This window comes from Mobula birostris, chromosome 3 (genome assembly GCF_030028105.1).
Source record: "Mobula birostris isolate sMobBir1 chromosome 3, sMobBir1.hap1, whole genome shotgun sequence".
In the NCBI taxonomy this organism is placed as follows: domain Eukaryota; kingdom Metazoa; phylum Chordata; class Chondrichthyes; order Myliobatiformes; family Myliobatidae; genus Mobula; species Mobula birostris.
Window position 1 is genome coordinate 177198816 of NC_092372.1, and position 15618 is coordinate 177214433.

At 41.4% G+C, this 15618-nt stretch overlaps 1 protein-coding gene across 1 annotated transcript in view; it reads left to right on the forward strand.

Moving 5' to 3' along the window:
• The first annotated feature begins 8586 nt into the window (after nt 1–8586).
• The window catches only part of itga8 (integrin, alpha 8), a 270386-nt gene continuing 263354 nt past the window's right edge, over nt 8587–15618 (forward strand). Inside the window, exons 1-4 of the mRNA XM_072253739.1 lie at nt 8587–8997; nt 9257–9387; nt 11603–11703; nt 12400–12523. Of these exons, the coding sequence (XP_072109840.1) occupies nt 8816–8997; nt 9257–9387; nt 11603–11703; nt 12400–12523 (538 nt within the window). The 5' untranslated portion in view covers nt 8587–8815. The remainder of the gene's footprint in view (nt 8998–9256; nt 9388–11602; nt 11704–12399; nt 12524–15618) is intronic.

Sequence of the window (15618 nt, forward strand, 5' to 3'; positions counted from 1 at the left end):
TCACACGACAATAAATAATTTTTGTTGAAAACTTCATTTACATTTGACATTGCTTCATAGGAATTGAATCTTTTAATGACATCTTTGATGGTACCAATACCAAAGCAACACAGAGAAAATGCTGGAGGAACTCAGCAGGTCAGGCAGCATCTATGGAAAAGAGTAAACAATCAATGTTTTGGGCCAAGACCCTTCATCAGGATTCAAGTAGGGTCTGTCCTGAAGAAGGGTCTCAGGCTGAAATATTGAGTAATTACTCTTTTATGTGGATGCTGCCCGACCTGCTGAGTTCCTCTAGTATTTTGTGTCTGTTGCTTTGGATTGCCCGCATCGACAGTTTCTTACGTGTTTGTGATATGTACCAATACCGATCTGCTTTTTGCTGATATTGCTCATAAGAAAGCTGTCCAAGTGAACATCATTACCCTTGAAGAACATTCTATGAGATGATTATCATCAATCTAATTCAATTTTATACTAGAGGCATGTGATACTGACGATTAGCTTTAATTTTTGTTTTGCTTTAACATAAGGCAATCGAAAGTAAGGCTGTCTGTTGTACTATCCTTTTGTTAATGATGTTTCAACAGCTTGTTACATTAGAAACAACTTTACCCACAACTAAAACCTGTGAACAGGCAAAATTATGATAGTCATGAGCAATACAACATGGATTCAGGTCCTTTGTCCCAATGAGTCCATGCTGACTACAGTGCCATGAAGTTAATTCCAATTTATTATGTAGGACAATATCCCTCTAAGACCCACCCTTCCACCGTACCTATCCAAATACTTCTTAAATTATACTATTCTACCTACCTCAGCTACTTCTTCTGGCAGCTCGTTACATATACTCACTGCTCTCTGTGAAAAAGTTGCCCACTGGATTCCTATTAAATCTTTTCCCCTCACCTTAAACCTTTGCCTCCTAGTTTTGGATTCTTGTACTCTGGGGTAAAGATTGTTACTGTCCACATTACCTATGCCTCGCATAATTTTAAACATTTCTAAAAGGTTGCCCCTCATTCTGGTATATTTTGAGGAATAAAGACCTAGCCTGCCTGACCTCTTTCTGCAATTCAAGACTTCTACTCCTGGCAACATCCTCCTTAACCTTTTCTGCACTCTTTCCAGTTTAATCATGTCTTTCCTACAACAGGGAACTATGCACTTGTACTCCTACAGTAAGTCTCTGTTTCATTACACACCCTAGTGCCCTACCATCTGTAGTATAAATTTAGATTATGAAGACATGTAGTCCCCTTTTATTGTCATTTAGTAATGCATGCATTAAGAAATGATACATTATTTCCTCCGGTGTGATATCACAAAACACAGGACAAACCAAGAATGAAAAAACTGAAAAAAACCACATAATTATACATATAGTTACAAACGGTGTAACAAAACCATAACTTGATGAAGGAAGTCCGTGAGCACAGTAAAGTTCAAAGTTTCTCAAATGTCCCACATCTCACACAGACGGAAGAAGGAAGGAAGAAAAACTCTCCCTGCCATGCCAACCACAATCCGACTCTGAGTCATCCGAAAACATCGAGCTCCGATCAACTCTCTGACACCGAGTACTGAGTGGCATCTCTGCCGAACGATTTGAGCTCCTTCTCGATCGCCAAAAGCAGGCAAGGCCAGGGATTTTGAGGCCTATCCTCCGAAAGATTCCCGACCACACAGTAATGACAGCAGTGGACGAGCGTTTCAGAAATTTCTCCAGATGTTCCTCTGTGCTTTCACATCCTTTCTCCATCAAATCAGAATTGTCCATGGCCCCTATTTAACAGATACGACATCATTTTTCACCGGAGAGCTGTGCACGCGCGGTGCGCTGCCATCTTCTCCTCTGGCCTTATGCTGGTTTAACTTTCCAAAATGCATCAATCATGTCACATTTATCTGTATTGAGTTCATTTGCCACCTTTTAGTCAATTTCCCTAATTTATCAAGATTTCCCTATAATCCAGGTTATTTGTAAAATAATCTTCTTCACCTTCAACAATACCTCATGTTATCTGCAAATTTACTGATCAAGACCAGTCCATTGACAACCTGATCAACAAGGGTCTCATAACTGGACATGAGGACCAGCTCTTTCTTTTTTCTGTTGAGGCCCATTTGATTTTATCTTGATTCCCTCCTTGTGAATTTGTACAAAATGAATTGATTTAATTGAGATAAACTGTTTTCCTAAACCCAGTGGCATACAGAATGTTGACTTTAGTGGAAATTACTCTGCTATTTTAATGAAGGGTTATCTTCTGGTCCCAAAATTATCTTATGTAGTTTCTTCTGAATGGCATGTAGCACTTTTGCAAGTTAACATTTTTTCTTCAAGTAGATGGTACTTCCACAATTTAAAGAAGCTATTTTACATAATTTATTTATTTATTTTTGTATTTTGTTTTGTACGCTCTCAAAAGCCAAAGATAGTTCTCTCTGACAGCTTTATGGGGCTACAATTAAAAATAGTAACACAGTGGACACAGTTACTGTAAACATATGAGATTCTGCAGGTGCTGGAGATCCAGAGTAATAGACACAAAATACTGCAGAAACTCAGCAGGTTGTGCAGGATCTATAGGAATGAATAGACCGTTGATGTTTTGGGCAGAGGCCCTTCTTCGGGACTGATAAAGAAGGGGGAAGATACGAGAATAGAAAGGTAGGGCAAGGGGGGAAGGAGGCTCGGGGTGATGGGTGATGCCAGGTGGGTGGGAAAGGTCAGGGGCTAGACAAAAGGAACCTGATCGGAGAGGAGACTGGACCATAGGAGAAACAGAAGGAGGTGGGAATTTAGGGAAAGTGATAGGCAGGTGAGAAGAGGTAAAAGGCCAGAGCGACAAACAGAATAAGAGGGGAGGGGGAGTGAAGAGTTTTTTTTTGCCAGAAGGAGAAATTGATATTCATGCCATCAGGTTGGAGGCTACCAAGACAGGTGTTGCTCCTCCACCCTGAGGGTAGACTCACAAGAGGATGCCATGGACTGACATATCGGAATGGGAATGGGAATGGGAATTGAAATGTTTGGCCACCAGGAAGTTCCGCTTTTGGTGGATGCAGTGGAGGTGCTCAACGAAGCGGTCCTCCAATTTATGATGGGTCTTACCAATGTAGAGGAGGCCATATTGGGAGCACAGACATGATAGACAACCCCAGCAGATTTGCAGATGAAGTGTTGCTTCTCCTGGAAGGACATGGTTACTAGACTTGTTATCCAGGGCCTTGACAAATAATCCATTAGCATTGCTTACGACCTGGCAGTTGGGAAATTAAAATTCAGATAAATCTATAAGTAATCAATAACAATGACCATTAAGTCCATCTGCTTCACTCAACCCTTATAGGGAAGGACAACTCATTCCTTTGCTTGGGCTGGTGTAATGTTACTCCCATCTCACTGCAGCACCATTGATACCTCATCGAAAAATTACACCTAATTATATCAATCTGTTACATCAAACACAGTAGGAGTAAAACTAGAGGGATAATTATGTTTCGATAGTAGGTCAGACATGCCAAAGAGAACCATGACCCAGTCAACCCTCATAATTCTCCTCAGGAAGTGGAATTTGTACCTAACTGTTCCCACTGGCCACTCCAGCATGGTCTAACAGTTCCACTCACAGCCAATGTTCCTTCACAAACTGTGGGTGTCACATCCCAAAGGAAGAACAGAGGATGCTGCACAATGATGCATGTTAGTCTTGGGAGTCCTCAGTACTGGCTCCATCTCCCAGTGCTCCATCGCTTCAGCTCAAACAAGTTAAACTTCCTGCTGATTTCTGCTTTTGGGCATAATTCAGCTGACAAGCCAGGACTGGTTCATGTTAAACAGGAGATGCAGTGGCGCGGAATGTATTCCAGCTGAGAAACACCAAGTTTCGTCACCATGAATGGTTCAGGTGAACCATCTTTGGCCAGTTGACAAAGTTATAAAGGGTGAAGATGGCTGATTTGATCCACGGTTGATAATGATGAAATGAAATGTGAAAACACACCCACAGCCTGGCACTCAATGTCAGTAAGACGAAAGAGCTGATTGTGGACTTCAGGAAGGGTAAGACGAAGAAACACATACCAATCCTCATAGAGGGATCAGAAGTGGAGAGAGTGAGCTGCTTCAAGTTCCCGGGTGTCAAGATCTCTGAAGATCTAACCTGGTCCCAACATACCGATGTAGTCATAAAGAAGGCAAGACAGTGGCTATGCCTTATTAGGAGTTTGAAAAGATTTGGCATGTCAACAAATACACTCAAAAACTTCTATAGATGTACTGTGGAGAGCATTCTGACAGGCTGCATCACTGTCTGGTATGGAGGGGCTACTGCACAGGACTGAAAGAAGCTGCAGAAGGTTGTAAATCTAGTCAGCTCCATCTTGGGCACTAGCCTACAAAATACCCAGGACATCTTTAGGGAGCGGTGTCTCAGAAAGGCAGCGTCCATTATTAAGCATCTCCAGCACCCAGGGCATGACCTTTTCTCACTGTTACCATCAGGTAGGAGAATCAGAAGCCCGAAGGCACACACTCAGCGATTCAGGAACAGCTTCTTCCCCTCTGCCATCCGATTCCTAAATGGACATTGAATCTTTTGACACTACCTCACTTTTTTAATATACAGTATTTCTGTTCTTGCACATTTTTAAAATAATTTATTCAATATATGTTTTACTTGTTTATTATTTAATTTATTATTTTTTTTTCTCTCTCTGCTAGATTATGTATTGTATCGAACTGCTGCTGCTAAGTTAACAAATTTCACGTCACATGCCGGTGATAATAAACCTGATTCTGATTGATTTCTGATGATCAGTTCCAGTGGCACCATTGTAGGAGGGACAAGGAGGCTATAGAAAGGGTGCAGAAGAGGTTTACCAGGATGTTGCCTGGGTATTAGCTATAAGGAGAAGTTGTACAGATGTGGACTGTTTTCTCTGGAGTAGTGGAGGACATCTAATAAAAGTTTATAAAATCATAAGAGGCAGATTTGGGGTAGACAGTCGGAATTTAGTCAAAAAGCAGAGGGCATTCATTTGAGATTAGAGGGGCAAAGTTGAAAGGGGATATGTGAGGCAAGGTTATTGTATAGAGTGCTGTGGGTGCCTAAAACCCAGTGTTGGGTGTGGGGCAGAGGCAGTGAACATGCAGGGAACAGAGAGATATGGAGCATGTATAGACAGAAGGCTTTAGTTCAGCTCAGACATTGTGGGATGAAGGGGCTGCTCCTGAATTCTACTGTTCTATGTTCTAAGCAAATGGTGGTGGTTGATAAGGATGCACATTTGAGATTACGATCATGTTGGCCATGAGCCTTTTAAATAGCAGAGCAGGCAGAAAGGGCTGAGTGGCCTTCCTCTCTCCTCATTTATACAAATGTACAGAACACGTAATTGTTGAAATCAAGCAGCTGAGCCCTAAGGAATCGCAGGGCTGAATCCCAGAGGCCAACCATTTTCAGCTGCTTCAGAAATCATCCTTTGAAGATATTTGTACAATGTTTAATTCTGCTTGCAGAACCTCAGAAATGAAGTATTCCACACAAAGAAACACTGTTGTGGGAACTCAGTGGTTCAGACAGCATTTTGTGTTTCAAGTAAGAATTCCATGCCTGTTTGCAAAAGCAAGGCTTAGATAATCCCGCTGCTGTCTATAAGGAGTTTGTATATTCTACCCATGCCTACATGGGTTTCCTCCAGGTGCCATGGTTTCCTCCAACAGTCCAAAGTTGGTAGGTTAATTGGTCGTTGTAAATTGCCCCATATTAGTCTAGGATTAAATTGGGGGTTGTTGGGCGGTGTCACGAGTGCAGAGCACAGGTGGACACAAATGTAGGACACAAGCACGTTTTGTAGTGTTAATAAAAATAGATTTCATTAATAGTTACTAGGAAAGCAGGGAAACAAGGATTGTACAGAGAGACATCAAGGATTGAATGAAACAGAAGCAGGAATATACATGGCTGAGGTTGGGTTCAGACCCTGGACTTAGACTGGGATTCAGGGCTTAGGCTTGGCCTGGGACTCAGGACCCGGACTTGAACTTGGACTTGGGCTGGGCTTGGCCTGGGACTTGGAACTCGGGACCCAGACTTGGAATTCGGAACACTGGAGCCTGGACTTGGAACTCCGAACCTCGGAGCCTGGACCTGGAACTCAGAACATTGGAACACAGAGCCAGGACTCTTCCTTGGATACAGAACACAGAGCCTGGACTATTTGGGGACACAGGACACAGAGCCGGGACACTTCCTTGGATACAGGACACAGAGCTGGGACTCTTCTTGGACACGGAGCACAGAGCTGGGACTCTTCCGTGGATACAGGACACAGAGCTGAGACCCTTCCTTGGATATAGGACACAGAACACAGAACATGAAGAGACAGTTCCCCACTCAGGGTAGCGACAAATTGCCGGAACTACCCAGTGGAGGCAAGGACACAAAGGGACAATTCCCAACTCAAGGTAGCGGCAAACAGCCGGACCTACCCAGCGGAGGCAAGGACACAAAGAAACAGTTCTCAACTCAAGGTAGTGGCAAATGGCCGGACCTACCCAGCAGAGGCAAAGACACAAGGAGACAGTTCCCAACTCAAGGTAGTGGCAAACGGCCGGACCTACCCAGCCGAGACGAGGACACAAAGAGACAAAACCACACAACGATAAACAGTTCTTTATCTTGGCATGAAGTGGCTCCAAGTAGGGGCGAGCTCTCGACTCGTCCCGGCACTACAGACAGCAGCTCTTGACTCACTCCGGTGGGTTAACTTGATGGACCCGCTCTGGTGAGGTAGCATAGCAGGCTCGCTCAGGCATGGTAACTTGACAGACTGGCTCTGGCAAGGATTGGTGATTTACTGGCCCTCGCTATGGAGAGGAGACTTGACCTGCTCTGGCGACTTAACTTGGCTCTCTCGGCAAGGTGACTTGTTCGCACTTGCTTTGGTGATGCGACATGACATCAGGTGACGGTCTAGCCCTGAGCAGCTGTAAGCCCGACCATTCATCTGAGAATCAAGTGCCTTTAATTACAGAGCCCAAGAAACATGGGGAAACAATGAATTAAAGGAAAACAAGGAGTCAATGGTCCCGATTGTGATACAAAGGAAACTTAAAGGGAACCAGGGAATAACTGATCAGGACCGTGACAGGCGGAGTTGCTCAAAGGGCCGGAATAGCTTGTTCTGTGCTGTTCTGTTAGTTTTTCTCAGTCTTGGTCTGTCCTGTGTTTTGTGATATCACACCAGAGGAAATATTGTATCATTTCTTAATGCATGCATTACTAACTGACAATAAAAGAGGACTGTGTGCCTTCATAATCTCATGTCTAAAGTCAATAAATAAATAAATAAACAAACACATATATTTAGGCTGTCTAAGCAAAAACAGAAAATATTGAAAATACTCAGCAGGTCAGGCAGCATCTGTGGAAAAGGAAGCAATTAACAGTTCAGGTCAAGGTCCTTTGAAAGGTTCTTTTGCACAGATGCTACAGAACCTGCTGAAAGTTTTCAATTTCTGTTTTTTTTTAATAAAGATCCATTTTTAAAGAATGCTTTTATTTTTGATTTTCTATGTAATTTGTGTATCCGGAACGAAGTGACTACCACTCATTCTGATACAAGTACTGAAGTGTGCAGGCATTGGAAAATTATTGCAGTGCTAATTAATAAATCTCTTTTATGTTGATAAAATTGCAACTTTAGAGCACTGCTCTGCGAAGGACTGATCAGGGAGAGTTGGAGAAACACATTCAGGCAGAGACTTATTCCACCGAGATGCAGCACAGAGCGTCATAGGAAGTCATTCCTGCCTGTGGTCATCAAACTTTACAACTCCTCCCTTGGAGGGTCAGACACCCTGAGCCAATAGGCTGGTCTTGGACTTCATAATTTACTGGTATAATTTACATATTACTGTTTAACTATTTATGGTTCTATTACTATTTATTATTTATGGTGCAACTGTAACGAAAACCATTTTCCCCCGGGATCAATAAAGTATGACTATGACTATGACTATGCTGGAGGAACTCAGTTCAACGCAGCTTCTGTGGAGGAAAATGTCCGCTGTCCAGTCGACTGTCCATCCCGCTGCACAGATGCTGCCTGACCCGAGGAGTTCCTTTAGCATTTTGCGTGTTGCTCCCGATACCAGCCTCTGCAACCTCTTGTGTTTCCATAGATCTGGAGAAAGCAGACATTTATAAATAATTCAAAATAAAAGCAACATCCCAGTACAGTAGTTGCGTTTTGAACATCCCATTCAGTCCGGTTTTCAAGCTAGGATAAATCGATCTTGCCGATGCGAATCAGAGCTATGGACTGAAATGTATCTATAAGCTTCTGAAACCTTTTTCAAAAGTACAGACTATACTAAAAACAAAACCTTTAAATTCTAACATGAATTTTGTAGTTTCGGAAAATTACAGAATGGATCCCAACTCTTGATAAAGTGTCGCTGCTAGCAGCCCAGGATCCTTCATGCCAAGGTTCAGTGATCCTGCATTGGGACACCCCGGTCATAATGTAGGCGGCGCATGCAAGTGAAAGTTTGCCCAGGTTTAATACAGCCACGGGATAGATTAGGGATTCGTTTTCTGGCTCTTCACCACCATAAAAGGACAGCTTCTTATTGACGCGGATCGCGAGGGGAAGCCTCCTCCCTCCCACCCTCCTTCCCGGTGCTGTCCACATTAACTAGGAGGCGAGAAGGAAGTGGAAAGGAGGTCTCCTTGCATCCCACGCCACTGACAGCTCCGGCGCGGGCACCCACATACGCCTCCCCGGACCGCCATCCGCGATGAGCGCCCGCCGCCGCCGCCGCCAGGAGGTCATGATCCGCTTGCTGCTCCTGCTGCCGCTGCCGCTGCTCCCGGGATGTTTCGCCTTCAACCTGGACTTGGAGCAGCCCACTGTTTACAACGGACCCCAGGGCAGCTACTTCGGATACTCGGTGGATTTCTACTCGCCTGTGAAAAGCATGTGAGCGGCATTTCCCCTTTTTACATGTAACATGGCAAAACAATATGCTTCAAGAATTGACGAACTCCACATCTTCCTGTTACAAAGAATGCTTTACCTACCTATTTGTAACTTAGTGAATAGTCAATTTCACTGGCAGATCTGCACAGTTAATTTGAGCATGGGGTGGGAGAGACTGTTGCGTGGTTATTCTTGTTGTCTATACTTTCTTATTTTATTTTAAATCTGTTTTCCCCTTGTGTTTTGGGGTCATCTTCAGTGTCAGTGTCCTTATAGGAGCTCCGAAAGCCAACACGACTCAACCGGGGATAGTGGAAGGAGGAGCGGTGTACCTCTGCGGCTGGGCAGCAGGAGGCGCTCCTTGCAGCCAGATACCATTCGACAAAACCAGTAAGTGTGAAGAGGCTCGGTGCCGTTCCTATCCCCTGACTGTTCCTTCCTCTCCCGCTGAGCTTCAAACAAATCCGCAGTCTGTGCAAAAGCCCCAGGAAAACTTCAGTGCCTGGTAATATTTTACTTCTCCCTCATAAGTTTTACAATGTGCACAGACGAAACTATTATTTAAGAACTACAGAAACGACCAAATAGCAGTAGGTGCATATGCACTTCTACCTCGCAGACATGCAGTTTTAATTCAATCTCAAATTGCAAATATTATGCAAAAGCCGCGGTGCGCAGTGAAAGTTTATATCCGCAATAAGCCGTCAAACAAGACAGCGTTACTTCATTGAAAGATCGAATATGACAAATTTAAGTCATAATATTTCCAAAACTGACAGAATTCATAGGATCAATTATTTAAATATGTTGTATGTTTTCTGTCTGTAGAGTTTCACGGCACTTAAAATGTTTCACCCCAATGAAATCTTATCTCGGATTAAATTACATTGATTTAATTATTTCAAATGGGAAATATTCTCACTGCCTGAAAATTAGAATAAAGATGTTTCCCTGTACATGTGGAGTTAAAATAATTAATGTTTGCAGTTTTATTTTAAATATTAATCATTTTAAAAGTTGTTTTTAAAAGAACAGAAACTGGATAGCGAGCACGCATGGATATTTACATAAATTCAACATGTCAGTCATAAGAAATAATAGTTTAGACATACTTAAACCTACCAAAAACCGCAGTTCAGTCAGTTTGTTTTTGTATAAATGTTCAAGTATCTTGTAAAATGATCTGTAAGTCTTGCTGGCAGAGTACAACTAAATAAAACAATTTGTGCTGGGTCCATGTCACAGGCTGGAGAAGGGTAAGGTAGAGGGATGGCAGATTGCTAAATATCTGATCACTGTGAAACAGACACATTGCTCAAATTGAATTTAACATCTGTTGACAACTTTTTTTTATGACGTGGTTGAGTTAATGCTGTTACAAGGACACTCAGACACTCCTCCCGCTTAACAGTTCACAAGGAAGCTCATGGACAGGGAGTGAAATTGGGGAAGGTGAACATGTGGAAAACCAGTCTGCTTCAAAAAAGAGTGGGGTTGAGGAATTGTCTGCTTTTTATTAGAGACTGAAAAGCATCATAATTAGAGCTGATTTTTTAACCAGATGGTTCCTTTTATGTTGACATCTGCAAAGTATATGTTAAACAAAGTTAGAGAGATATCTGTGTGTGTGTGTGTACATATAATTAAATCATGAAGTAGGTTATATTCTTGAGAAAAAACAATTAGAGAAATCCATATTCTGTCAGCAAAAAAGGAATGTTTTAGTATTAAGCAGTTATATCATCTAAGAACATTGTAATCTAAGAACGTACAGGAAAAAAAACAGAAACAGACCACTGGGCCCATTATGGTTCCTCCCCCTCTCCCCATTCATGAAGATCATGGCTGATCCTATATCTCGGTGCCACTTTACTGGACTAACACAACATTGCCTGATGCCATTAATATTCAAAGTTACATTGGTGTGTGTTTTACATATGCTCAGCAACTGAACATGCACAACCCCTTTGGGTTGGGGATTGCCAGGATTCACTTCACTGCATCGCAGTCTTGAAAAGGCCATCCACTTATTCTGTGACACCAGCATTTTGATACCCTGGACAAATGAAACATCTATTCCACATTTACCCATATCCCATGTATGAATTACCCCTTGTATGAATGTTGTATGTTTTGTTGAAATCTAAAAAGTATCTCAGCAGTCATATGTGGAAAATATGTAATTCATTATTTTATTATATCTTAACACAATTATTGATCAAAACAGAACTTTACTTTTTGGGTGTTAGTTGAATCATTCATAGTAAAGCATTAACACTGCATACTAAATAGTATTTCATGTGCTTGATAATTTTCAACAGTACACATGAAATTATGACTTTAAATGGTGAAATAGATATCAAAATTGTGTGGTAGTGCAATTATATAATGGAGACAAAAGTCTTGGACCCTGGAAGTTAGATCTGAACCTCTTTTCACAGATGTTGCCTGACCTTCTTAGTTTTACTAATTTTTTCTGTTTTTCTATGTAATATAACTTGAAACAGATCTTAATAAAATATAAAATTATGATTTTATTCTCATTTCAATATTTTACTTTCTGTAAAAGAAAATCTTAAAGCATAACATCTCTTTTGATTGTCAGATAACAGGCTCATCAGATTTAATGGAACAAAGGCACTTGTTGAATTCAAATCCAATCAATGGTTTGGGGCAACGGTCAGATCACATGAAGAAAGTGTTGTGGTAAGTCCTTGGACTATATGTCAAAACATCTTGGTTCAGTTACATAGAAACTTTAATATTCTGTATTTTTAGTTGGCTATCGCAATGATTCTTGCTACTGAAATTTGAGAATGGTAAATAAGATCATATGTTGCTATCTTCTTTAAAAACACATCGTAAAAGTGCTGTGTGCAGTAGAAAAATGAGTCACTGGAGAGTTGTAAAGTTCAGATCTGTTTTCCACTTTCTCATTATTATTTATATTGTTTCAGGTTTATAAAATGAGAAACCATGATTTAACATTGTTAAATTCATTAAGTATACATGAAGTAAGTTTTATGAATTGCCTGGTTTGAATAAATTAACAAGGCTGAAAATGATAGTTTATTATAATGTTATATGATAACTAGATGTAGATATTATTATATCTGAGCTTCCCAATTATATTTAGTACAGTTTTGTTTCAAAAAGATAAAATTGTAATATACAGTGCATCCTTATGATAGAAGACTGCATCAGAACTATACCGTATCCAACAATGAGATTTTTGCAGTGGAGGGATTCAGGTGAAGTTTGATTTTGGAAAAGTAACAGGGTGAAGCCATAAAAGTGCCATGGTTCAATAAGTTTGCCAGCATGAAAAGTTTAAAAAAAAGTTGTTTTGTGAAAAAGAAAATGATAGCTATTTGGTTTAATTGACTTGTTTTTCATTCATAGGCTTGTGCCCCATTGTATAATTGGCGTTCCTTTAAATTGACTGAAGAGAAAGATCCAGTGGGGACCTGTTATGTGGCAGTTCAGAATTTCAGTGTCTATGCAGAATATTCTCCATGTCGCTCTGGTAAGTCAAGCATCCATTGCAGAGAGAACACTTCATCCATTTTAAACATTTACTTTTTCTTTATTCTGTGGACTATTTCTACATACTTTTAACTGTTGAACAAATGTTGGTTGCCCATATCTGATTATTGAAAAATATTATTAATTTTTAAAAAATAGTGGACTAGAATCTGGTGACTTTTGCTGGTGGTTAAGATAAAACCTGCCAAAGTTCTGTTGTTGATCTAGTTTGTTTGTATTCATTCTTGCAATATGGACATCACTGGCAATGGTGGCATTGATTGTCCAACTGTCTTGATGGATTCATAGAGTCGAAGAGTATTGCAGAAGAGAAACAGGTCCTTTGGTCCATCTAGTCTGTGCCAACTTGTTTTCTCTGTCCAGTCCCATCTACCTGCTTCTGGACCATAGCCCTCGACACCCTCCTTATCCATGTATCTATCCAAGTTTCTCTTAATTGCATTTGAATGCACATCTACCACTTCTGCTGGCAGTTCATTTCACAAATACCACACCTTCTGAGTGAAGAAGTTCCTCTCAGGTTCCCATTAAATATTTCACCTTTCACCATAAACCTATGACCTCTAATTCTTAGTTTCAAGTAACTTCTGGGGAAAGAGCCTGCAGGTATTTACACTGTCTATACCCTCATAATTTTATATACCTCTAGAAGATCTCCCCTCATTCTCTAACACTCCAGGGAATGAAGTCCTAACTTATTTAACCTTTCCGCGTAACTCAGGTCCTCAACTCCTGACACGATCCTTGCAAACTTTCTCTGCACTCCTTCAAGCTTATTGGTATCTTTCCTTAGGTAGGTGATCAGAATTGCAAACACTGTTCCAAACTTGGCCTTACCAATGTCAATTACAACTTCAACATGACATTCCAACTCCTGTACTCAGCGACCTGATTTATGAAGGCCAATGTGCCAAAATCTCTCCTTGTGACCCTATCTACCTTCAAGGAATTCGAAGCTCCCTTTGTTCCACTGCACAGCTTAATGCTCTGATTTGAAGAGGCAGTTCAGAATGAACCAACTGGTGGGTCTGAAGTCACAATAGGCAGTATGTGTAAGAATAGTAGATTTCTTTCTCAGTAGGGTATGAATGAGCCAAATGGCTTTTTTATGAAATGTGGTAATTGCCTGGTTTCTATTACAGAAACTAGCAAGAGCTCCATAAAATGCCAAAATCCAGGGCACACTGATGGATTCGGTTTTCCGAAGCTGTCAGTTTTCACCACTGCTGGTCTCCCCATAGCATTCAACCATTGGACCAGGACTTGCTGGGAATTCTCAGCATAGCCACAGGAATTTGTCTCCCTGGCACTGGATCTGAGAGTTTATTGGAGATTTTAGGAAAATCAAACTTGGGAGGCACTTAAAGGTCATTAAAATCAGTGACAATTTATACTGCCATCAAAGCCAATTCTGCTGTTAAAGGCTGTTCGGAGTGATTCTGCTGTTAAAGGCTGTTCAAGGTGATTCAGGAGTGGAAAGCCCTTACTGCAGCTTCTGAAGTGTAGCCACTGTCCTGATCCTAATGCTTAACTCCTGATTACAGAAGACCGAGAAGGCCATCTACCATGCTCACAGCTGAGGTAAGTGTGATGTGGTCAGACAGCAAGTGGCAGTTCCCAGCCAAGTGACTGGTCCAGCATGTTTCAATCATTAAGCTCAGCAAAATCATGCCATTTGTGAATTCCTTAGCTGGGTTTCTGCTTTGAAATTATTATTAAAAAATGCAATGTGAAATATTTTTGAAGGAAGTATTTCATTTAATGGTATACTACCACAAATCCTTATGTGGTGTAAAGTAGACTAACATGCTTTTAAATTTCCAGGTGGCTCCTACAAACATATAATAAATGTGTCAGAGGAGCAAAACCATTTATCAGGACAACTCATGTTATTAAATCATATTGTCACATGCTAGCAATTTGCATCCTTTATTATGGGGGCTGTTATCATTTTCAAAAAGCTGTTCCAAATAAACAAGATTTACTGTACCGCAAACTACACAAAGCCTGTTTATTACACCAGCACTAATCCATAGTAACAAAATGCAATGCTGCTTGCTTTACCAGGAAATGATTTAAAAAATGGGAGTTGGTGATTGACTATTTTTAATATTGTCCAAGAAATTCCATTATTTTAGATCCTCTGGTGAGTCCTCGAACACGGCCCAGTACACTGATTCGAAGCAATCCCACAGTCCCCTCTCCTCTGCCTCCTGCAACCACCTCTTTGTTGTCCTTATCTCTGCAGCCTAGCTCTTTAGCTTCTTCCTGTATCCAAACAGGAGAAGGACAGCCAGGTGATCAGTTTTCCCAAAATGCAGTCTAGGCACGGAATGGTAGGCATTCCTAATCATAGTACAGCAGTGGTCTACTGTGGTAGGAACCCTGGTCTTGCAGTTTATATGCAGATGATAATTGGATGGAGGTTTCTTCAAACAAGTCTGAATGAAGTCCCCAGCTATGATTTGAAATGTGTCAGGGTGGCCAGTTTTCTGTTTGGTGATGGCAGCATTCAGTATCTCAAGTGCCTGGTTAATGTCAGCTTTGGACAGTATGCAAAGTGCTGTCTGGATCACTGAGAAGAACTCTCTTGGTAAGTAGAATGGTCGGCATTTAATTGTTAGGTGTTCCAGTTTGGGGGAACAAGAGTGTGATAAGACAAAGACTGGTGTGTCTGAGCACCACACAGAGTTTATCATGAAACACGGACCCCACCTTTTGCCATCTCTGAATCAGCAGTTTAATCCATCCTGTGTATCAAGAATCCCTGGGGTCTGATTGCCGAGTTCGGGCATGTTCAGAGTAGGCAATGTCTCTATGAAACACAGAACGCAGCAATTCCTCATTTCCCTCTGATACAGCAATCTTGCTCTTAGGTCCTCAGTCTTGCTCTCCAGTGACTGTACATTTGCTAAAAAGATGCTGGGTAGAGGAACTGCAATTTCTTCACGTTTCAGCCTGGCTTGTAATCCTCCTCTCCTCCCTCCCTTCCGCTATGGTGATGTTCCTTCGTCCACTTCAAGATGCCATACCTTCATGCTTGAGAGCTAAGTCCTTCAGAAGATCATGAAATCA